This window comes from Scyliorhinus torazame, chromosome 17 (assembly GCF_047496885.1).
Source record: "Scyliorhinus torazame isolate Kashiwa2021f chromosome 17, sScyTor2.1, whole genome shotgun sequence".
NCBI lineage: Eukaryota > Metazoa > Chordata > Chondrichthyes > Carcharhiniformes > Scyliorhinidae > Scyliorhinus > Scyliorhinus torazame.
In genome coordinates, this window is record NC_092723.1 from 74,222,895 (window position 1) to 74,248,318 (window position 25,424).

Genomic DNA, 25,424 nt, shown 5'->3' on the forward strand with positions numbered 1-25,424 from the left:
GATAGGGAAACCTCAAGCAGTGATAAGACCAGCGCCCTTAATACCGATTCCTGCATTTGAGGAACCTTTTACAAGGGTCCTAATTGATGGCGTAGGACCGCTTCCGAAAACAAAAAGTGGGAATCAATATTTTTTTTATACAATGGATGTGTCTACTAGGTTTCCAGAGGTCATTCCAGTATGTAATATTGCAGCTAAAAAGATTGTGGAGGAGTTACTTAAATTCTTTACTAGATATGGATTACCCACAGAAATACAATCGGATCAAGGATCAAATTTTACCTCAAGGTTATCCAAGTTATGGATAGCTTCGGAATAAAACAATTTAAATCAACTGCGTACCATCCAGAATCGCAGGGAGTGTTAGAAAGGTGGCATAGAATCATAAAATTTACATGCAGAAGGAGGCGATTCGGCCCATCGAGTCTGCACCGGCCCTTACAAAGAGCACCCCACTCAAGCCCACGCATCTACCCTATCCCAGTAACCTCCACTTACCCTTTTTGGACATGAGGGCAATTTATCATGGCCAATCCACCAACCCGCACATCCCTGGACCGCGGGAGGAAACCGGAGCACCCGGAGGAAACCCACGCACACACGGGGAGAACATGCAGACTCCGCACACACAGCGACCCAGCCAGGAATCGAACCTGGGACCCTGGAGCTGTGAAGCAACTGTGCTAATCACTATGCTAATCAGACATTAAAGACAATGTTGAGGAGGCGGCGAGAGGAGCGAGGTGAAGATGGTGGCATTCTGTAGGCAGGCCGGCCTGAGTTACATTCAGTACTCTCGAATCTGCACAAGCGGTGAGAGCTGCCCTCAAACCTCAGTACCAAGCAGAGGCCAAGAAAGCGGCAAATGTAAATGTCAAATCAGGAAACCGAAAGAGTGATCTGACCTGAGCATCTTCCACAGACCTGAGCTTTTGAATATGAGAACTCTTTGACCCATCATCCGGAAAGCTGGAACCACAAATAAATTTGAAGACCGTGTCTGCAAAACTGACCAAATGCGAATTAAAAAATATAGATCTTGTTTAAAATGTCAAAAAAAAAAGACCATGTTGAGGGTTTATTGCCAAGATTATCTAGAGGATCGGGATAAAGGAATTCCATTCGTACTGTTTGCAATTAGGGATGCACCTAATGAGTCAACCAAATTCAGTCCCTTTGAACTAATTTTTGGTCATGAGGTAAGAGGACCACTTAAATTGATTAAGGAAAAATTGGTGAGTGAGAAATCAGAAATTACATTATTGGATTACCAGTCAAATTTTAGGGAACGATTAAATAGAGCAGGTGAATTGGCTAGACAACATTTGAAAGTTGCACAAATGTGATGAAACGGGTAGCGGACAAGAAATCCAAAGTTCGTAGTTTTGCCAGTGGAGATAAAGTTTTAGTGTTGTTACCAGTGGTAGGAGAGCCTTTAAGAGCTAGGTTTTGTGGACCGTATCAGATTGAAAGGAAATTAAGTGAGGTGAATTATGTGGTAAAAACACCAGAAAGAAGGAAAACTCACTGAGTGTGTCATGTGAATATGCTTAAAAGATACTTTGAAAGGGAAGTAGAGAAAAAGGAGGGTTTAATGATTCTAACTCAAAGTGACGAACCAAATCCAAATGACTGTGAATTTGACATACCTCAAATTAAATTGGGAAACGAGGATGTTCTTAAAAATTGGGATAAATTGTTGAGTTACTTTCCAGAGGAAAAACGGAATGACCTGAAATCACATGGGCAAGTTTGTGGAGATAAATTGGGAAGTACTAAAATGGATATACGTGATATAGATGTCGGAAATGCTGTTCCAATCAAACAACATCCAGATAGACTTAATCCTTTAAAATTGGCACAGGTTAACAAAGAGATTGAGAGTATGCTTGAAAATGGCATAATTGAAGTGGGTTGCAGCCAATGGAGCTCAGCCATCGTAATGGTATCAAAACCGGACGGTACCGAACGGTTGTGTGTGGACTATAGAAAGGTTAATGCTGTTACAAGAACGGACTCTTATCCTAACCCACATTTGGAGGATTGCATTGAGAAAGTGGGACAATCAGCTTATATTTCCAAACTGGATTTACTTAAAGGTTACAGACAGGTACCTTTATCCGAAAGGGCGAAGGAGATTTCAGCTTTTGTGACTCCAGATGGTATATACCAATTCAAAGTTATGCCATTTGGCATGAAAAACACCCCAGTCACATTTCAACGGTTAACTAACAAAGTTGTTTCAGGATTACCCAATTGTGCAGTATACATCGACGATCTCGTAATTTTCAGCCAGACATGGAAAGAACATGTAAAACATCTTATGGAGTTATTTGATCGACTTCAGGAGGCGGGTTTGCTGGTAAACCTAGCCAAAAGTGAGTTTGGAAAAACCCAAGCCACTTTCCTTGAGGAGTTTTCGATACCCTCAAGACGAAGGGAAATAATGCGATTTCTTGGCATGAGTGGTTTTGATCGAACATTTGTGCAAAAGTTTTTCTTGAAACATAAAAGTATATTTACTGTGTGCATTTCTTAAAGGATAGTGAAAAGGTGAAAAATTAAACCACCTTGAAGTTGATGGTTCATTTATTTTTTCTGAGGGGGCGGTGTCATGTGAGAGTACCTTTAAGAAATGGGTGTTTATAAATGGGTGTGTATATACATATCTGTCGTGAGAGCACCTTGAAGAAATAGCTGTTTACTACTGCAGTGATGTCAAGAGTGTGTGGAGCTGGGCTGTCTGTCAGCTTTTTACTTTCGTTTTAGGCTGTTTGCTGCAGGGTGTGTTTTAGTTTCGTTTTCAGAGCTGGATAGCTGCAGTTGCAACCAGAAATTGTATTAGAATCTCTCTCTGTAATCTAAAGACTGTAAATCGATCCTGGTAATTTAAAACTAATAACAATAGTGACTTTAACCTCATGTGCTTCTGGTAAAACGTATTTGAAGTCTTATGAATGTTAAGAGGAAAGCTTAAAGGATTACTTAATGTTGTATTCTTTGGGGGTTGTATTTGGATTAATGGTTGCCAAGATGTTCACTGCATGTTTTAAAAAGATTAACTTGAGTTCATAGAATAAACATTGTTTTGCATTAAAAAATACTTTTCCATTTCTGCTGTACCACACCTGTGGAGTGGGCTGTGTGCTCCCCATACCACAATCTATTAAAAGTTGTGGGTCGGGTGAACTTCATGATACACTTTGGGGTTCTCTAATCCCTGGCCCAGAGCACCAGGTGCATGCCACTTAACTGCAGTCGTACATGTGGACATTCTAAGTTCTGACTAGAGGATAACTTAACTTGGGAGAGGGAACTTGATGCTGACAAGCTGGCATTTTAATGAACATTCACAACCTACTAATGCATTGTGACGAATGAAGGATTTTAGGATTATTGGCTTCTGAATATTGACACAGTTTAAGGGTTAAAACCTGGGGTTAGAGTGTGTTTGATTGCAATGGTCATGTTTTTAAAAAATGATTTTGATTTGTAAAGGCTTGGGAGCTTCTAGGAGCCAGAAGGTGAAATTGACCAAAGGAATGTGTTTTTACATTCTGTGCTAATGCACTGTTGTTTGACTGGGGAACGTCCCTGGGGAGTTAGTATATTCTCAAGTCTGCAGAATTGATTTGTTTTTCAGCTTTTGGAGTTGATGTCATTGCTGGATGGAGCCAAGGAATGCAGAGGGCCAGTTTTGGATAAGGCTTTGTAGAGAGATTAGATGAATTCTGATCTGTCTGACACTGAGTCCACAATTCTCTCACAGTAGGATAGTTATAAAGAGTAAAAATATTCAAAGCAAAGCAGTCTTGTCTGGAGCAAGGAAGAAGCTGAAACACGCCAGGTGAACCAGCATTTTGAAGTATTCAGTGAAAGTCTGAAGGGTTCTAACATGAGCTAAACATGTTTTATAAAACAACTATTACTCCATACCATGCTGATTTTAAGTCAGATTGAGAGCTGAATGTTTCTTTGTGTTTGTTTAATGGGAAATTGACTGGTGGTGATTAAGGGGCAAGTGTAAATTGTTCTTTTCGGGGTGAAGTTAAAAGGTTGGTCTGGATTCTCCGATTGCTGACGCCGAAATCACATTCGACAATTGGCGGAGAATCCACGTTCACGCTGGAATCGGGGGCGGTGCCGTTTTTGCATGCTCCGCACCCAGAAAAACTACACCCCGAGTACGCTGCAGACCGTATGAAAGTCCTCGGGACGTCACCTGAGACCCCCAATGCTCCGCCCCCGATGGGCTGAGTCCCCGGCGGCATGAAGCGTGTGTTCTCACAATGTTTGAGGACCTCCTATGGCGGTTGCAGACTGTGTCCAGCGCCGCCACAGTCGGGTGGGGGGGGGGAGCTGTTCCGCTGGCAGAACGGGCTTCGGCAGGGACTGATGGGAATGGTGGGGGGTGGCCCGGGGTGGCGAGGGGGGGGTATTACAGGGTGGCAGTTTTTGGCAGGCCAGGTCCGCACACAGCCGACGCCATGTTGCACGGCACAGCTGTCGCCGTGCGCACTTGTGGCTACGGACCCGTCATTCTGCGGCCGTATCCGCAGTTAAAGCCGGGGACTTCACGCTGCGCGGCTGCTAGCCCCCCACCGGGCGGAGGATCGGTGGGCGCCGTCCACTTTCTAGTCGTAAGACCAGACGGATCCTGCGGACATAACGGCAGAATCGGAGAATCCAGCCAATTGAATATTAGAGCCGCAGAGCCATAGAGGTTTACAGCATGGAAACAGGCCTTTCGGCCCAACTTTCCCATGCCGCCCAGTTTTTAGTGTGAAGAAATTGCCCCTCTGGACCCTTTTGTCTCTCTCCCCTCTCACCATACCAGTCTATCCAGCCCCTCCTTATAACTCAAACCATCAAGTCCCAGTAGCCTCCTTGTAAATCTTTTCTGCTGTATTTATTATAAAGTTTTGTTTTAAACATACCAAAACCCCATTTCTTCATGCAATCACTCCTGGTGCAAATCATCCTTTCCGCACAGCCTTACAAATAAACTGAAATATTGGGGTTTCAGTCCAGTATCCTCGTCACTGTTGGGTTATAGTATGGGATCGTAATAGCATGCAAAATACCTTCTCAACATTGTTTGTCGAGAAGCTCGTCTCGCCTTTAAAGTCCTGACAACGTAATTGCAGAAGTTTGTTCTGCCTTTGCCAAATTAAGTTCCTCCGCCCTCCAAGCTTCCTGATTAACTCTAATAGGGACAGGGACTCATTGTCTGTCACCATGGCCTGTGTAGCATTTACCTGCTTGGCAAAGTAGTCACTTAATAATATCTCAGCCATTTCCTATGCCTCCATGTGTAAATTTCATTTTTGGTCCCAAATTAACATAGAATTTACAGTGCAGAAGAAGGCCATTCGGCCCATCGAGACTGCAGAAGGAGGCCATTCTTTACGCCGGCGGGACAGGCAATTTATCGGCAGGACTTCGGCCCATCCGGGCCGGAGAATCCAGTGGGGGGGCCCGCCAACCGGCGCGGCCCGATTACCGCCCCCGCCGAATATCCGGTACCGGAGACTTCTGCAACCGGCGGGGGCGGGATTCACGGCGCCCAACGGCCATTCTCTGACCCGCTGGGGGGTCGGAGAATGACGCCCCTGGTCTTTATTGACAGGAGCATAGAATACAAGAGCGAGGAGGTTATGCTTAACGTATGCAAGACGCTAATGTCATGGGCCAGGATTTAGAAAACTCCACAAGTGTATCATGGAGTTCACCTGACCTTTTTTTAATTGATTTTGGTTGTGATGAGCACACGAGCCAGCCTTTCAGGTGTTACGCAACAGAGTTCTTAGGCGCTTTTAATCAGAAATCAAACTTTATTCTCTGAATTTAGTTAACATTTTATAAACACACACAGTAAGAATTTTTATCAATCACAAATGTAAGCTCCAGTAATCTATGTATAACCATTAATGAATTCTCCCTTTAACTGGTCAAATTTAATAACAAGATCCCAAAAACCAGGGGCGAGATTCTCCGACCCCCTGCCGGGTCGGAGAATCGCCGGGGGCTGGTGTGAATCCCGCCCCCGCCGGTTTCCGAAGTCTCCGGCACCGGATATTCGGCGGGGGCGGGAATCGCGCGCGCCGGTTGGTGGGCCCCCCCCCGCTCGATTCTCCGGCCCGGATGGGCCGAAGTCCCGCCGCTAAAATGCCTGTCCCGCCGGCGTAAATTAAACCACCTACCTTACCGGCGGGACAAGGCGGCGCGGGCGGGGTCCTGGGGGGGTCGCGGGGCGATCTGGCCCCGGGGGGGGGGGTGCCCCCACGGTGGCCTGGCCCGTGATCGGGGCCCACCGATCCTCGGGCGGGCCTGTGCCATGGGGGCACTCTTTCCCTTCCGCCTCCGCCACGGTCTCCACCATGGCGGAGGCAGAAGAGACTCCCTCCACTGCGCATGCGCGGGAATGCCGTCAGTGGCCGCTGATGCTCCCGCGCATGCGCCGCCCGGAGATGTCATTTCCGCGCCAGCTGGCGGGGCACCAAAGGCCTCTTCCGCCAGCTGGTGGGGCGGAAATTCGTCTGGCGCCGACCTAGCCCCTCAAGGTTGGGGCTCGGCCCCCAAAGATGCGGAGCATTCCACACCTTTTTGGGCGCCAGTCGGCGGACATTGCGCCGTTTCCGGAGAATTCCGCCCCAGAAATCCGTTTTCAAAGGTATGGCCCAGCACACTGCACCCTTACTGTCTTTAAGACTTGGTATTTATACTCTTGTTTCCTTTTCAAACAGAGGGTTTGAATTCCTTCCAGAAAGCAATTATCCCGTTTAAGTTATAAAGCAGTCTGAAAACAGCTTTTAGAATGAAGACCGAGAAACTCTTATTTTCAACATGTGCAGTACAAACCACTTCAAACTCAAAGCAAAAGTAAAACTCAGAGGCACAGACAGCTCCTAACCCAAAACGAAAGTAAAAACTCAGAGCCACAGCCCAGCTCTACCCACACAATGATATTACTGAAACCATGTGATAAAGAAAAACATTTCTTAAAAGGACACTCCCATGACACCTCCCCCAAGAAAAAAAGAAATAAACCATCAACTTCAAAGATGGGGTGGCCAACACAGGAGCAGTGGTTAACACAGCCTTCAGGCCATCAAATGCCTGTTGACACGCTGCTGTCCATTGAAATTTGCGACGCTTCTTCAAGTCCGTCAGTGGCGCAACCACACTGCTAAAATCCGGCACAAATTTACGGTAAAATCCACTCATGCCAAGAAATAGCATTATTTCCCTTCTTGACGAGGGTATTAAAAACTCCCCAATAACTTTTGTTTTCACATCCTATGGAACCATTTGTCCATGTCCAATTGTATGGCCAAGGAACGTGACTTGGGCTTTTCCAAACTCACTTTTGGCTAGGTTTACCACCAAACCCACCTCCTGAAGTAAATCGAATAACTCCCATCAGATGCTTCAAATGTTCTTTCCATGTCTGACTAAAAATCACCAGATTGTCTATGTATACCGCACAATTGGATAATCCTGAAATTACTTTGTTTGTTAACTGTTGAAATGTGGCTGAAACGTTTTTCATGCCAATTGGCATAGCTTTGAATTGGTATAAACCATTTGCAGTCACAAAAGCTGAAATCTCCTTCGTCCTTTCGGATAAAGGTACCTGCCAGTAACTTTAAGTAAATACAGTTTGGAGATAAAAGCTGATTGTTCCACCTTCTCAATGCAATCCTCCAAGCATGGGATAGGATAAGAGTCTATTCTTGTAACTATTAACCTTTCTATAGTCTACACACAATCGTTGGGTACAGTCCGATTTCGATACCATCACGATGGGTGAGCTCCATTGGGTGTAACCCACTTCAGATCGGAGCTGTGTCCCATCCCCTGGATGTTTGGATGTTGTATGTGTGCCTCCCGCAGTGTTCAAGCACAGTGTCCGTGCATCAAGGTGTGATAGGGATGCTAGGCAATGATTCCCACATGCTACCTGGCCTGCCCACCCTACCCCTGGATGTTTGGATGTTGTATGTGTGCCTCCCGCAGTGTTCAAGCACAGTGTCCGTGCATCAAGGTGTGATAGGGATGCTAGGCAATGATTCCCACATGCTACCTGGCCTGCCCACCCACGACAATCCACTTGGGCTGTGTGAAGTGCTCATTTAACCACGATTGGCAATTCCCTATTAGCAATCGTCTTCAGCCGCATGGCCAGAGGTCTCGGCAGTCGATGGGGGTTATGGGTGGTCGGTGGGGCACAAGGGCAGGGACAAGTGTTGCCCCTGGAATGGGTACACACGATCCAGGGGTTGGCATGGTGGTGCTGCATGCAGTGGCTCCCCCTACGGAGGGTCCCCACGCCCTGCACCCCCGGGTTCTTTGCCTGTGAGCAAAGATGGCTCCTCACTTCCTCTGCTCCCCACAGAAGCCCTTCCACCAGGTTCACGTTTTTCAAAAGGAGTACTAATCGGTGCCAGTGTGCCCACTTGCTGAGGAGGCTGCTGAATGACGGGAGGCCGCTGGATATGGGGTGGCTCTCGTTAATTGTATAGAAATAGGGCTTCAGTGGTGATAATTGGTTTCTCGCCACGCTACGGCGAGTTCCCAATTTCACCTATGGGAGCGAGCCAGTTGCGTTGCAAACTGTTTGGCACCTGACGCAATTCTCGTTTTCTGCCTGTCCCGCTATTCACCGTTCTCATTTGACTCGAGCGAGAATGCAATGATGCCGAGAATCGAGCCGATAGAAGCAATGTGCGTGTTTACGGGGAAAAGGCAGGAGATAAGCACAAAGACATAATGCTTATTTGGAGAGCTGGTGCATACGCAATGGGTTGAATGACCTCTTTCTGCACTGTAACAATATTGTGACTGTGATGATGTGAAATGCCTATTGCAAGTTGCCTGCTCAGCATATAAACCTTTGAGGAGCTTCATAACATGTTCTTCCAGCATTTCTTCACAAAACTACATAATGGGGCATTAGTGCCCAAGTTTGTAGTCAGCATCAAATTCTCTTTTACGAGTGCGAACATTATCTCCCTATCCAATTTGTCCAGTGGCCTTATGATTTTGAACACCTTTATCAAATCAGCGTTTAGCCTTCTCTCCAAGGAGAACTGTCCCAACCACTCCAATCCTCATAACTGACATCCACAATCCCTGGAACCATTCTTATAAACCTCATTTTGCACCCTTTCCAATGCATTGAAGCGCGCACAAAGGTGTCAGAATCGAGAAAAATGGGGCGCGATTCTCCGCTCCCGCGACTAAGTGCCCACGCCGTCGAGTTTCACGACGGCGCGAAACGGCCCCGATCGCGATCGATTCATGGCCCGAAAATGGGCTAGGAGTGAGGAACCCGGGGGGCGTGGCGTGAAAGCAGCGGCGTAAGCATGTTGACGCCCGAATGACGCGACGCAGCGCCATAAATGCCGCGATCCGCGCACGGAAGGACCCAGGAGGAGGAGAGATGGCTGAGCCCCGACGAGCCGCACCAAGGTTCCGGGACACGGACCTGGACACCCTCCTCGATGAGGTTGAAAACCGAAGGGCCACCCTCTGCCCAAGACGTGGGCATCGCCAGCCGTCCAGCACGGTGAGGCGCGGTTGACGTGAAGTTGACACCGCTGTGAGTGCTGTGGGGCGCGCACACCCCCCCCCCCCCCCGGGCCCGGGGAGCAGTGTAGGAAGAAGCTGCATGACCTCACTCGGGCTGCCAGGGTAAGTGCCACGAGGGTGCCCCCGGGTCACAACCAACCCCCCCCGGGCATGAGGGTGGGGTGGGGAGGGCGTTCAGGGTGCAAAACGTTGTACTCGACCCACATGAGCACCGGGACCCCCCCTGGAGAGATGCCTTGGCGTGGCTCCAACTGTCTCCTGACCCACCATTAATACAGCCTATATCTGCACGCCCTGATGATACCCGCCTGATTGTGATGCTTTATCCAACCCCCCCAGGACAAGACAGCTCACAACCAACATGAGCGTATGAGAACTGGAGGGGGTTCTCCTGTGCTGCACCCTCTAATCGTTCACGAGCAGAGAGCCCTGGACCTCGCTGGGGTATCCGCCACCCGGGAGGTCGCGACATGCCAGGTCGGAGGCGCAGAAGTAAGTGAGTCAACCCTGCGTGTCCTCAACCCCCCCTCCCCAACCCCCCCAGCCAGTCATCGCCCCCCTCACACTCTGGCCACTGCACCCCCGATCCCACCCCCCCTCACACTCTGGCCACTGCACCCCCGATCCCCTCCCCCCTCACACTCTGGCCACTGCACCCCCCGATCCCCTCCTCCTTCACAGTCTGGCCACTGCACCCTCGATCCCCTCCCCCCTCACACTCTGGCCACTGCACTCCCGATCCCCTCCCCCTCTCACACATTGCCCCCACCTCCACCATACACCCGGCCCAGCGTGTCTAACGAACCTCGTATAATTGTGTTCCCCAGGGCCAGCCGCCGAACGTCCAGGGTCATCTTGGCCAAGACACAGCCGACCATCTCCAACCTCAAGCGCACCCAGGGACGCACGCCAGAGGGTGGCAGTCGGTCGGACAGGAGGGCCATCCTCTCAGTATGGGACGCTGGACGGGGACGCCCATACGACGGACAGAGACAATGCTGAGGGGCACAGGACGGACAGTGACGATGACGCACAGAGATCGGCCACACGGTCCACGGAATCATCTGGAGGGCAACATGACATGGGCCGCATGCACCTTGCGCCGGGCCATGAGGGGGACCAGTACACACCAGACTTCCTAACGGACGATGACCTAGAGCTAGCGGCACTGCTGTCTCCCACACCATCTACCATCGCAGAGACACTCACCTCGGTTGGGCAGATAAGTGATGAGGCTCCCGGGTCACGGTCTGGTGCGCACCACACAGCCGATGGAGTTTCGAGCAGCCGAGGGGCTGGACGGTCGGAGGGCAGCCCAGGCCCAGCAAACAGCTGCCGCCCAGACCGTTCCCGGGTTCCTGGATGTACTTGACCCACCCGGACAACCGATGCATGTGGACACACAGGGACTGAATAACGGGATGAGGGCCATCTTGCAGGACCTGCACACGCAGTTGGAGGAGTCCATTCGCGTCCAGGAGCAGGAAGTGGTGCCGCTCATCGTAGCCACCCAGGCCGACACCGCACGTGACGTCCGCGGTGGAGGCAATGGGTGAAACGGTTTTGGCCATTGATCAGGTTCTGCAAGGCGTTGGGCTTCACGTGCACGCGTCATCCATGGCCCAGGAGAGGGCTGCCCTCTCACAGGTAGCCATGCGCCAGAGCCAACACGACATTGCCGTCGCTATCTGGGCCCTGGCTGAGTCTCACCATGCCATGGCCCGGTCCCAGCAGGTGATGCCACAGTCCCAGTAGTCAGTCGCGGAGAGCATAGACCGCCTGGCCACGTGACGGATGGCGTAGTGCACTCACAGGTTGAGATAGCACAGTCCCTGGCAGGAATGTTGCACTCCCTGGGCTCCGTCTCTGCGAACATTCGGACCGTGGTCGATACCGCTGCAGGCCTCCAGGACTGGCAGCGCCAGGTGCCGGTGTTGCGACAGGGCATGTCTCCGATCGCACCTCTGTCCCACTGAGGCCTGGGGGCCACCAGGCTCTCCGAGGGAGGAGGAGGTTCTGGGGCCCATCCTGGTACCTCCAGCAAGGGACGTCCCTGAGCAATCGGCCTCCCCCCGTTCTGTCACTGGCGCATCTGGTGGGCAGAGGGCAGGACAGGGTGGCACCATGCCATCCAGCACGCCCGCCGAGCGGCCTGGCCATCGAAGCCGGGCTGCCACAGGAAGCGCGTGCCGACGGGGAGCCATGTCGCAGGGCGTGATTCTCAGCAGTCCGCCTCCACTCCTGCTGTACCATCTGGGGAGACACCTAGACGTAGTGGTAGGGCCCGTAAGGCAAAGAAGTTGGGCACATAATAAGCTGGCACGGGTGCAGGGCACAGTTTAGTTGTAGGGGGTAGGGCATCTGTATGTGAATGTCACAATTAAACTCCCTGTTGCACTTAACTTGTAAGACTCTGTGCTATGTCCGGTGCTAGGGGGCTCGTGAAGGTGACCGAGTGGCGCTGTGGTTAACGAGTCGGTGCCGGATGTGCTGTCCCTTTCCCCCCTGCCTCCCAGAATTGGACACCGTAGTCCTCGGCACTCCGACGCCAGCTACCCCACACGGGCACGTGATGAAATGTCCGTTACGAAGGCTGTGACCACCAGAGTGGATGGTTCAGCTATAGCCATGAGTCAGACCTAGGCTGGCGAATCTGAGCTCACAGCTCTTCGCAGAGCGGGCTGTCATCATTCAACATGGCACTGATCACAACCGCTTACACAGTCATCAATGTTGTGCAATCCCGTAGTGCCACAGTGGTAAGGTGATGTGGAATTGGTGGCATGAACGCAATGCGGCGGTGGTTGGGGGGGGTGGGGGTGCTGCTGTGTGGTGCCCGTGTGCAGGACTGACGGTGCAAGTGGCAGTGTTCAGCGAATCTCCCCTCCTCCCCCCCCCCCCCCCCCACCCAAGGTGCGTGAACCGTGCTGCCACCAATGCGTCGCGTGCCCGCTGTCCTCGACGGTGCCGTTGTGCAGCCTCCAGCACCCGGGCAGTGTCTGTGTCCTGCGCCCCTCCCCCCACCCTGATGCACGCCATCCTCCTCCTTCTCCTCTTCCTCCTCCCCATCGTTTGCGTTAGCTCCAGTGCCGTCGGGTCCTCCCTCCGACTCCTCCACCAGGGCATCTCCCCTCTGCATGGCAATGTTGTGCAGCGCACAGCAGGCGTCAACTATGTGACCGACCCTGTCGGGCCGGTACTGCAGGGCCCCTCCGGAGCAGTCCAGGCCTCTGAATCGCATCTTCAGCAGGCCGAAGCACCGTTCCACCACACCCCTGGTTGCTGCATGGGCCTCGTTGTATAGGCTCTCCGCGTTGGTCTGCGGCCTCCGTACTGGCGTCATCAGCCATAACCTCAACGGATAGTCCCTGTCGCCCAGCAACCAGCCCCTCAGCCAGGGGGGGAGGGGCATCCATCGAACATTGTGGGGATGAACGACTGTGCCAGAATGTAGGTGTCATGCACACTCCCGTGGTACCTTGCACACACGTGCATGATCTTCATGTGGGGGTCGCATGAATGTTCATGGAGTATGCGCCCTTCCTGTTCATGAACACTTCCCTGTTGTCTGCAGATGGGCGCATGGGGACGTGCACACCATCGATGACACCCTGGACCATCGGTATCCTGGCCACCTTGGCGAATCCACGTGCCCTTGCTTCCTGCTGTGCTCGGTCCTCGGGGAATTTAATGTACCTGTCCGCGATGGCGTACAAGGTGTCGGTCACGGCCCTGATGCACCTGTGGACCGATGCCTGTGAGATCCCGAATAGGTCGCCGCTCGGCGCCTGGAAGGAATCGGTAGCGTAAAGGTTTAGGGCCACCGTCACCTTGACGGAGACTGGTATAGCATGTCCTCCACCTGTTCCAAGTGGTGTGAGGTGCGCCACGAGGTGGCGTATATGTGCGCCCGTCTCCCTGCTGAACGTAGTCTCCTCCTGAATGTAATGTCTGGTAGGGCCTCGAACGACATTCTGTCACGTTTTACCCTCGACCTTGCTGGACGCCTGTGGCGCACTGGCACCACCATCAGTGGCTCCTCCTCCTCCCCCCCCAAGCACTTCGATTTCAGTGCCCGCTTCCTGTGCATTCCTTGCCGTCGGGGGGGGGGGGGGGGGTCAATGTTCCCCTCGGCAACCCCCTGGGCATTTCGGGCCTGAGCGCCTGCGGCCTGCGTGGCGATGACGGGCCACTCCGCGGCCATCCCCTCTGCTGCAGCAGCAACTGCTGCATCTGCAGCCATTGTGGGCCGTCGGGAGTCTAAGCTGCCGGATGGCCACCTGCTGTGCTGCGGCTCCAACCACGGCAGTGAACATCGCTGTCTGGTTGGCATACATGGTGACCTGCAGGAGGGTGGTAGGGCAGCAGAGAAACGACATGTTACACTGACGTTCTTCCACACCTTGCCAGCCGGGTTGCATGGGATACCTGTGTGCCCCGGTGGCCTGGTCGCGCTGCAGATACGCAGCCAGCCTAACACCTGGTCACTGTCTGCGTCCAACGGTCAGTTCACACCGTCCTCCTCACCAGTGCGCCAGTCACCTGTGCCCGTCAGCCACACGACAACCTGCGGCTGTGTCCTCATCACCGTCCTGCCATATCAGTGCGGCTGACATGTGGCATCCGCGGATGGACGACACCCTCCACACTCTCCCTCACCCCCCTCAAACTTCCACTCCCGCCCACCCTCCTCCCAACTCCATACTTTCCCTCACCCACCTCCACTCCCTCCTTCACCCTCCCTCCCTCACCCTCCCTCCCTCACACCCCCCTGTTGGCCGCAGCGTTCTCGAGGAATCCGCCCCGGTATGCAGGAGTTCCGGAACAATCCGCTCACCTCCTTACTGCTCAGCGTCAGCCAGCACGACTGGCTGACGACTTTATTTACCAGGTGTGAATGGCGACGGCGTGAACTGAGGTCACGCCTTCGGGACTTCGGCCCATTCGCGCCAGAGAATAGCGGGGGTAGCGGAGAATCGCCATTTTGGGTGTCTCGGGTGATTCTCCGGCCTGCGCCGCGCAGAACTCCGATCTCGCCGCTTGGGTGAATCGCGGGAGGGCGTCAGACCGGCGTCGCGTGGAAAAATGGCGCGGCAGGCGATGCTCCCAACCGGCGCGGCATCGGAGAATTGCGCCCATGATTCTTGCTGGAGAGATTATGGGCGTAATTCTCTGATAATATGTCCCCACGCCTGCGAGACAACAGGTGCAAATCACTCTGGAGTTTTTTCTAGGAAGTCCAGAGTGATTCTCCATTTTGAAGGGAGCTAGCAGGGACCTGGAGTAGTCCACGCAGCTCAGGCTGCCGATACAGGGTCCTGCACTTATGGCCGCTGGTCCGCGGCGGCGGCCCCGCGCAGCATGGCGGACCCACACAGCGAGCTGGCCCCCACAATTTGGCCCCTCCCAGATGACACGCGCCCGCCGATCAGTGGCTCCCGATCGCGGGCAGTCCTGGAGGCCCCCCCCCGATGAAGGATATCCCGTCCCTCACCAGGGCTGCCGCGTACTGTGTCCGCAGTCGCCACTCTGAGTGCCCGCCGGGTGGAAGCATGAGTGAACCGCACCGGCGGGAAATTGCCAGAGGAGAATCGCCACGTTGCGCCTCTTTCAGTTGGCGAAATTCTGCCGAAACGGCGCAATGTCTGCCGACTGGTGCCCAAAACGGTGCCAATCAGACGGGCATCGCGCCGCCCCAAAGGTGCGGAATGCTCCGCATCTTTGGGGGCCGAGCCCCAACATTGAGGGGCTAGGCCGACGCCGGAGGAATTTCCGCCCCGCCAGCTGGCGGAAACGGCCTTTGTTGCCCCGCCAGCTGGCGCGGAAATGACATCTCCGGGCGGCGCATGCGTGGGAGCGTCAGCGGCCGCTGACAGTTTCCCACGCATGCGCAGTGGAGGGAGTCTCTTCCGCCTCCGCCATGGTGGAGACCGTGGCGGAGGCGGAAGGGAAAGAGTGCCCCCACGGCACAGGCCCGCCCGCGGATCGGTGGGCCCCGATCGCGGGCCAGGCCACCGTGGGGGCACCCCCCGGGGCCAGATCGCCCCGTGCCCCCCCCCCAGGACCCCGGAGCCTGCCCACGCCGCCTTGTCCCACCGTTCAAAAGGTGGTTTAATCCACGCCGGCGGGACAGGCAATTTATCGGCGGGACTTCGGCCCATCCGGGCCGGAGAATCCAGCGGGGGGGCCCGCCAACTGGCGCGGCCCGATTCCTGCCCCCGCCGAATATCTGGTGCCGGAGACTTCGGCAACCGGCGGGGGCGGGATTCACGCCAGCCCTCGGCGATTCTCCGACCTGGCGGGGGGTCGTAGAATGACGCCCAGTGGCCCCGTCCGATGCCGCAACGACCACGCGCGCGCGACTGGCGGCGATTCTCCGATCCGTGGAGAATGCCAGAGGTGCCAGACCCGATCGCGGGCCTGACGTCCCATTCTCCGACCTGCGCCGAGCGCCATTTCAATGCCGGTGACTTAATGGGATACACACCCAGACAGAGTAGGAACCTCACTTGAATACAGTTTAATACATTATATCTGTTTAAAGGTCATCCCCTCCACATTATCCGCCTCACACATTATTGAAAGTGCTAATGTGATTTCACGTTGGCAAGGTTCACAACAGGTTTGTGAAGATGAGAAACAGTCAAGGGGGTTCCAATGGGGGCGCCAAGGTAAGTATAGGTGGGAGAGGGATGTGCCCAGGCAGTGCCCTGGCACAGGTTGGCACTGTCGGGTTGGCACAAGTTGTCCCCCTAGGCTGTGGTGGTGGGGAAGAGTGGTGGAATTGACGAGAGATGGGTCAGTGTCCCGAGGCTGGTGTGGGAGGGAGGAGTGTGGGAGAGGAGTAGGAGGAAAAAATGCCCGTGAGACTGCGGTGGTAGGGGGGAGGACACCCTGATGCCTGCGAGGGGGGTGGAGAAGAGAAAGCCCCGATGCCTGCGAAGGGGAGGAGGAGTCCCAATGCCGTATGGTGGGGGACACACAGATACACCATCCGTGCCTGCGAAGTGGGAGTAGAGCCCCGTCACGGAGAAACTGGCAGACTCAGGCCCCACACTACCAGGCAAATGACGTAAACCCTGCCCACTTATTTCTCTCTCACTCCTCTCCTCCCCCCCGTGTCCTGGAAAATTGGGACGAAACACTCTGCTATGCAGCTGGAGAGCTATACTCTGATTTATAGTCAAAGGCCGGTGCTGAAAAAATATTGGATAATTCCACCCATTATGTAATTTTGTTCTAAGGATGAATGTTACCCTTCTAAGCAAGTGTATTTTTGTTCAGATTTTATAGATCCTATTTTACTGAAGCCCCAGAAGATGCGCAGTGTGGAAAAAGAGGTTAGTCAATTGAAAATAGTGGCAACTGAACCAGCAATAGTGATCATTCGTAATCTTGTGATTCTTCTACATTGTAGGAATAATCTCTGATTGCTAATGGTAAAATCTATGGGGCTTGCATTCATTTTGAAAATAAAGGGCGGGATTCTCCCATACCCGGCGGGGGGCCCCGGCGGGTCCCGGCGGGACGGAGTGGCGTGAACCACTCCGCCGTCGGGCCGCCCCAAAGGTGCGGAATCCTCCGCACCTTCAGGTGCTAGGCCCGCCCTGTAGTGGTTGGCGCCCTGCTGGCCCGGAATAGGGGCCTGGCGCCATGCCAACCGGCGCTGAAGGGCCTGGCAGGCGCGAGTCGGCGCATGAGCGTGCTGGCGTCATCCCCGCGCATGCGCACATGGAGTCACTTCCGCACCGGGAATGGCGGATGACCACGGCCTCCGGCGCGCAAGGAGTAGAGTGCCCTCACGGCACAGGTCCCCCGCGGATCGGTGGCCTCGACTGCGGGCCAGGCCACTGTGGGGGTACCTCCCGTGGCCAGATCCCCCCGTGACCCCCCAAGAACTCCAGAGCCCGCCCGTGCCGCCAGGTCCCGCCGGTAAGGGACCAACTCCAATTTACGCCGGCGGGACCAGCATAGAACAGGCGGGACTTTGGGCCATCGCGAACCGGAGAATCCCCGGGGCCCATTGAGTCGTGCCGGACCCCGCCATTCTCTGAGGCGGGCGGCGCGACTCACGCCACGCCGGTTTTTGGGGGGTGGGATTCATGCCGACCCCCGTCGATTCTCCCACCCGGCGGGGGGGTCGGAGAATCCCGCCCAAAGTGTTTCATTGTTTTGCATTTGTGGCTCATTTTGTTCCATGATGAAGAAATATAGTACGAAGTCTTACAACACCAGGTTAAAGTCCAACAGGTTTGTTTCGATGTCAGGCCACCTTCGATGAAGGCGGCCTTCAGGACGCGCGACAACGCAGAATCGCCGAGCAGAAACTTAAAGCCAGGTTCCGCACACATGAGTGCGGCCTAAACCAGGACCTGGGATTCATGTCGCATTACATTCATCCCCCACCATCTGGCCTGCAAAATCCTACCAACTGTCCTGGCTTGATACAATTCACACCTCTTTAACCTGGGGTTACTCCATCTCTGGATCTGTAAAGATTTAATCACCTGCTAATGGTCGCATTCCAAGCATTGTTTGGCATCTTTGAATTTGTCTATATATATGTTTCTGGAACATACCTCTTCATTGACCTGAGGAAGGAGTAGCGCTCCGAAAGCTAGTGACATCGAAACAAACCTGTTGGACTTTAACCTGGTGTTGTAAGACTTCGTACTGTGCTCACCCCAGTCCAACGCCAGCATCTCCACATCAAAGAAATATAGCACTGTGAAATGTGCCTTGCATTTTTCAGCACAGAGTGCTGAGGCCCAATGTACCCGATGCTCATCAGTTTTGAAATGTTCGAGCATTTGAAGCCTCTGTACATATAATGGTAAATATTTTAGTTGTGAATTCTTGTTCATTAGAAATGTATTTTAGAAATAAGGAGGGTATCCTTAACAGCCCTAACAAGGGTGGGTTTGGTTTGAGAAGTGGTTAAAAAGTAAAAAATCTGAAAAAGGCTAACCTGCCTCAAGATGGTCCATTTTCTGCTTTTACACAGAAGGAATGAGGAGTGAGCCCATTATCACCTGCCAGGAGTTAGATTGGTCATTTAGAATAACAAGAACAACTTGTATTTATGTAGCACCTTTAAAATAAAACATTCCAAAGCATTTCCACAAAAGAATGAAGAGATATTGGGGCAGATGATTAAAAGATTGGTCGAAGAGATGAATTTATCGAGTGAGTACCTTAAACAAGTACGGGGCAGAGACAGAGGTTTAGGTGAGATATTCCAGAGTTTTGTGTCTTGAAAACTGAAGGTGCAGCCATCAATGATGGATTGTTGAAAATTGTTCAAGAAGCCAGAATTGGAGGAGTGCGCAGATATCTTGGAGGATTAGGGGTTGTGTGAGATTGCAGAGATACGGAGGGGCGATCCCTTCATGGATCAGTGACTCTAAGTGGTGAAACCCCAATTTTTACAAACACGGACCATATCAAAGAGAGGGATATTAAAATTCTTATCCTTCAGGAACAACCATAGGTTCGCCCCAGGAAGAATGGATGGAGGATTTCAGAGCTGGTACCAGTTGGGAATTAGGAAGGTGGGAGATTTATTAATAGATGGGACTTTTGCGAGCTTGGGAGCACTGGAGGAAAAGTATAAGTTACCCCGGGGGAATTTCTTGAGATATATGCAGGTGAGGGTGTTTACTAGACAACAGGTGAGGGAATTTCCGCGGCTCCCGACACAGGGGATACAGGACAGGGTGCTTTCAGGGGTGTGGGTCGGAGAGGGCAAGGTGTCAGAGATTTATAGTGAGATGAGGGAAGAGGGGGAGGAATCGGTGGGCGAACTAAAAAGAAAGCGGGAAGAAGAATTAGGGGAGGAGATAGAGGAGGGTATGTGGGCTGATGCCCTAAGCAGGGTAAATTCCTCTTCCTCATGCGCCAGGCTTAGCATGATTCAATTTAAGTTGCTACATAGAGCACACATAATGGGGGCAAGATTGAGCAGGTTCTTTGGAGTGGAGGACAAATGTGGGAGGTGTGGCGGGAGCCCGGAAAACCACGCACATATGTTTTGGGCGTGCCCGGCACTGGAAGGGTATTGGAAGGGAGTGACGGGAGTGATTTCGCAGGTGGTGAAGGCCCGGGTCAAACCAGGCTGGGGGTTAGCTCTATTTGGAGTTGCGGAAGAGCCGGGAGTGCAGGAGGCGAAAGAGGCCAATGTCGTGGCCTTTGCGTCCCTCGTAGCCCGGCGCAGGATCCTACTCATGTGGAAGGAGGCGAAACCCCCCGGACTGGAGGCCTGGGTAAACGATATGGCGGGATTTATTAAACTGGAGCAGATAAAGTTTGCCCTGAGAGGATCGGCTCAAGGGTTCACCAGGCGGTGGCAGCCATTTCTCGACTACCTAGGGGAACGCTAGAGGGAAGACAGATGACCAGCAGCAGCAACCCAGGGGGGAGGGGGGGAGGAGGCTTAGTTGAGTATAGGTCAATAGAGTACGAGGTTTTGTTACTTGTATATTATTATTATTATTATTGTTAAAAAGTTAAAAAAATTCTGTTTTGTTATTGTTATCGTTTCGCTTGTTTTGAAAGCGGGAAAAATGTTGCTCAGGGAAAAAAATTTCAATAAAATATATTTAAAAAAAAAAAAAATTCTTATCCTTGATTTAATATCAAGACGTTGCTTGACTGGAAGCCAATGTGGTCAGCGAGCATGGGGATGAAAGGAGAACAGAACTTGGTGCGACTGAAGGCACGGGCTCAAGAGATTGGAAAATTATCATGGGATTGAATGTGATTGTTGCAAACACATTTTCTTAGTGTCAGACTTTTGCCCGGGGGAGGTCCCCTCCCTAACCTCGGGACCCCCTAATGAGAAAGCCCCCCGAAGGGACCCCTGTGATCACCCCTTACAATCACATGCTTGTGTGATTGGAATGCATTTAGTGTTTGGAATGCACTTCCCTCTCTTTGATATGGTCCGTGTTTGTAAAGATTGGGGTTTCAGCACTTAGAGTCACTGATCCATGAAGGGAGATGAATGGATCAAAGCTGCAGATGTTTTGTGGAAGCTGTCAAACGCAGCCCACTACGAGAATGTTATGTATGGCTTGCAACGCTTGGCTCTGCGGGGTTGAAACACAGATCACAGCTGTTTTCCTTCGAGGAATGGGTGCGCAAAGCTTTCAGGTAAGTGTTACAGCTTTAATGTTTTTCACTGTACCTGTCTGGACTGCTCTCCAGCTTTCAGACAGAAGTCTCCTGGAGGGGGTGGAATTGGGGGGGGGGGGGGGTAATTGCCTTTAGTTAGGGGGTCTCTGTCAGGGGGGGGGGGGGGGCATTCCTTCAGTTATGGGTCCCAGGGGAGAGGGGAGCCTCCCTATTAACGGGGTCCATGAGTGGATCTCCCTATTAATGGGGTCGCTGGGGGGGAGGTTTCCCTTTTAAGGGGGCCCCTGAATTCCAGGGGGGAAGGGGAGGATGCTGTCTGGTAGAGGAGGGGTGAGCAGGCAGTGCATTGTGGGGGGGAGGTGGCCCTCTGATGAACTCTGGGGCAACTCCCCTCAGGAGTTACCCCCTTGGCCCACCGCGAGATCCACCATGCCAGGGCTACACTTGTAGAGACCACAAGTGATCCGCACCCCTGTGACTCCGAGCCCCAGGGACGGGTGAATCATGGAGGGCCGGAGCATAGGGTACTGCGCCCGCTAAATAGATTGAAGTGGGCATTAAGACCCTTTCGCATTTATTTACATCCTCCTGCTGGCGTGCGGTCGACTTCAATTCCAGTGTCAGTGTGGGGTCGGAGCATCCTGTTTGCCCAGCACCGATCTGATTTCGCAATTCACTGCTGCATCATGGTGTCATCCAATGGAAAATTCAGCCCAATGGCTTTAGTCTTCTCAATATTTAATTGGAGGAAATTTCTGCTCATCTAGCATTAGCAATTTTTATAATTTCACAAGAACGGAGTTGTGAGAGGCGATGGTACAGTAAAACTGGATATTGTCAGCAAATGTGTTTTCTAGTTTTCAACTCTGATCAGTGATACTGATCTAAAATATAAATAGGGGAGTCAGTTAGCTCAGTTGGTTAGACAACTGGCACGTGATTCAGCATTACAGCAACAGCATGGGGTCAAATCCCTGTTCCAGATGAGGTAGACTTGAGGCCTACCTCCTTACCCAACTCCAGAGTAAAAACATAGCATAATTTGTGATTTGACAGCCCTCAAATAATCAAGGATGCTATTACCTGGAGAAGAAGATAAATGAACAAAGACTAAATCACTGGGCAAATTTGTGGGAGATGGAATTGAAATCATGCAGTCATTCACTTTGGCCTGAGGGCTGAATTTCATGTGGGCTTATTTGAACACTTTCTCTCTCTCCCTCTCTCTCTCTCTCTCTTTCCCCCCCCTTCCCCCCATCAACACCACCCCAATCATAACGAAAGGCAATTTCATACATACTGGGCGCAATTCTCCCATTGGGAGTCTTAAGTGCCGACGCCGGAGTGAAAACCGGAGTGTTTCACTCTGGCGTCGGAGACCGCTCCCAGCCCCCTATTCTCCTGCCGGGCTAGGAGCGGCGTCGCGTCATTTATGCGCGCTGGGCTTACGCGGCGCCGCGTAAATGACGCGGCTGGCGCCGCGTAACTGATGTAACCCGGGCATGCGCGGGTTGGTCGGCGCCAACCCGCGCATATGCGGTTGCCGTCCTCCCGAAGGCCGCCCCGCAAGAAGATGTCGGATGGATCTTGTGGGACGGCGGAGGAAAGGAGGTCCTCCTTCAGAGAGACCAGCTCGCCGATCGGTGGGCACCGATCGCGGGCCAGACCCCATTTGAGGCCTCCCCCGGTGCAGGAACACCCCCCCCCCCCCGCAACGTTCTCCCGCTGTTCCCACCGGCAGCGACCAGGTGTGGACAGCGCCGGTGGGAACCTGTTGTATTGGGCAGGCCACTTGGCTCATCCGGGCCGGAGAATCGCCTCTCGCCCGTTGCAAACCCGTGGGAGAATCGCGTGCGGGCGTCGGGGTGGCGTGGCGGGACACACGCGGCACCCCGGCGATTCTCCCACCTGGTGTGGGGGGGGGAGAATTCCACCCATTGACTTTAAAAAAAGGCCTTCTTGCAGCATTAACACATTTTATTTATCATAAAATGATGCAACTCTACATTAAAAGAACAGTACACTCATAATGCAGAATAGAACTTTATTTGAATATTGTAAGAAAAACACTGAAGAAAGAGCTTTAAGCATTCCTGCTTAAAGTTGATATTGACAACCAAAATGAATATCAGGGGCGGGATTCTCTGACCCCCCCGCGTGAATCCCGCCCCTGCCGGTTGCCGAATTCTCCGGCACCGGATATTCGGCGGGAGTGGGAGTGCGCCGCGTCGGTTGGTTCCCCCGGCGATTCTCCGGCCGAAGTCCCGCTGCTGGAATGCCTGTCCCGCCGGCGAGAATCAAACCACCTCTCTTACCGGCGGGACAAGGCGGCGCGGGCGGGCTCCGGGGTCCTGGGGGGGGGGGGGGGGGCGTGGGGCGTGGGGCGATCTGGCCCCAGGGGGTGCCCCCACGGTGGTCTGGCCCGCGATTGGGTCCACCGATCCGCGGGCGGGCCTGTGCCGTGGGGGCACTCTTTTCCTTCCGCCTTCGCCCTGGTCTCCACTATGGCGGAGGCGGAAGAGACCCCTTCCACTGCGCATGCGCGGGGATGCCGTGAGCAGCCGCTGATGCTCCCGCGCATGCGCCGCACGGCAAAGTCATTTCCGCGCCAGCTGGCGGGGCACCAAAGGCCTTTCCCACCAGCTGGCGGGGCGGAAATCAGTCCGGCACGGGTCTAGCCCCTCAAGGTGTGGGCTCGGCCCCTCAAGATGCGGTGAATTCCGCACCTTTGGGGCGGCGCGATGCCGGACTGATTCGCGCCGTTTTTGGCGCCGGTCGGAGGAAATCGCGCCGATTGCAGAGAATCCCGCCCCTGAAGTTTGTTTTGGTTTGACTTAGAGTAATTTTCTGATTGCTTTGGGTGCCTATAGTCTCAAGAGGACCCAAGAATTGCTAACCTGTACATTAATTTTCCATAGAACATTGAACATATCAGCCAACTGTACACAAAACTGTTTCATGAAGCTGAGAAAATCAAGAGGTGGAAATTAGTTATGGACAATGAACTTTGGCAAAAAGATAAAAGATTGCAGGAAAACAAACAAACTATTGAAGTTCAACGTAAAGCAATACAAGAACAGCAGGCAAGTATGAAATATTCTTGCTGTTTTTTGTCATTGAATTGTTTCCGTAAAGAGGAGTACAGTAGTGTACGCAATGTAGCTGATGATAAGTACTGTCTGTTGCAAATGTTTGTGTTTTTGTAATTCTATCAGATTGGCTTTTTCTTCTTGCTCCCTGATCTCTATTACCATGCCCCAATTTTATTTTCTGAATTTCAAAGGAAACATTGATTGATATTCCTATTTAATCTCTGGGTGGAATTTTGAGTCTGCATTAGCTGTCGTGATCATGGCAACGCATGCACAAAGTCCCGCGAGAGCCTGAAATGAGAGTCTTGTCGGCGAGATCCTGTTTTGCGATTTTTCATGACCCTTGCCCGTGATGTAACAACATTCCTGCCCAGCAACGCCAGGAACCTCATTTAAATGCATTGACATATCATTTGTGAGCCAGACTGCTGGGACTTCCCCCTTTCTGAATATTCATTGCTGTCGCAATTTACAACAGCTCTATAAAAATGAGAACCTGACGATTTCACCTCCAAAGGGGATTTCGGAGGTGAGTGCTCAGGTTGCCATCACCCTCTGGAGGCATTTGATGGTGGTCGGGGAGGGGGGGGGGGGGGAGTGTCGCTTGAAGTCCTTAGTGGCCCTTTACTGTTGTGGGCCTCTAGTTCTCAAGGGTCTGGCGGCCGGTGTGTATGTCGTGCTCCTCTGATGACCCTTACTGTGGTTGTGTTGATATTTCTGTGGAAGGATTGCCGTTCTGGAGTAGCAGCTGGAAGTGGGTGGGAGCAGGTGAAATCACTGGGTCAGCACAGGAAGTGATTCTGATGTCTCTGCATGAGGCTTTGTGAGAAGCCATGCTGCATAGGCAGAGTGGCAGATTCTGACAAGAGATAGAGACTAGCTACGCGAGGGTAAAAGACCGTCACAGGGAGACAACAAGTGCAGTCTGAATGAACCTCCACCCTCAGGCTGCAAGGTTCAGGCTTGGAGCATGAGCTATGTGGATGTGAAAAGTCACTGGTGATGGAGGCCAGGCTGTCAGAGATGAAATCATGCGATGCTGGCTGCTCAAGTTAGGAGGCTTGCTTAATCCGCCACCTATGTGAATTGGGAGAATGAGGGTGCCATCTGTGATGGAGAGCTCCGTCACCGGCCTTCTAGTGAACTTTAAAAAAGCCATGCGTGCCCTCGGCAGATGTTTGGCCTATGAACGTACAGTATATGTGCGCACGCTCAAAAAAAGTTAACGAGAAAAGTTTGAGAGAGAGGCTGGGCCCGAAATTTGGTGGGATACAGAGAGTAGCTGAGAGAACGGCAAAGAGCAGACACAAACACACACACACCAGGGCAACTGGGCATAAGGTGACTCCACTGCTGGCATTCAGTCAGTGAACAGTGATATATTAACTGTTGACATTCACTCGGGGCTTCGGGATAGTCAATGAGAGTGTTGGGAGAGACAAACCATTCGTGTCAATGATGGCTAAGCGAACTCTGAGTGAAGAAGATAATGACGAACCTCTGATCTAAGATTGTGATGATGACAAGCTTCAACAAAAAGGTACAAAGAAACTCAAACAAAGTGAAATGGATACCTGATGAGGATGAGAAGTTCAAGAAGTTGAT

General features: G+C 52.6%; 1 protein-coding gene across 1 annotated transcript in view; it reads left to right on the forward strand.

Moving 5' to 3' along the window:
• sycp1 (synaptonemal complex protein 1) overlaps nucleotides 1–25,424 on the forward strand; it is a 755,262-nt gene that overhangs the window by 73,215 nt on the left and 656,623 nt on the right. The window contains exons 4-5 of the mRNA XM_072479793.1: nucleotides 16,879–16,934; nucleotides 23,646–23,810. Coding sequence (XP_072335894.1) covers nucleotides 16,879–16,934; nucleotides 23,646–23,810 — 221 coding nt within the window. The remainder of the gene's footprint in view (nucleotides 1–16,878; nucleotides 16,935–23,645; nucleotides 23,811–25,424) is intronic.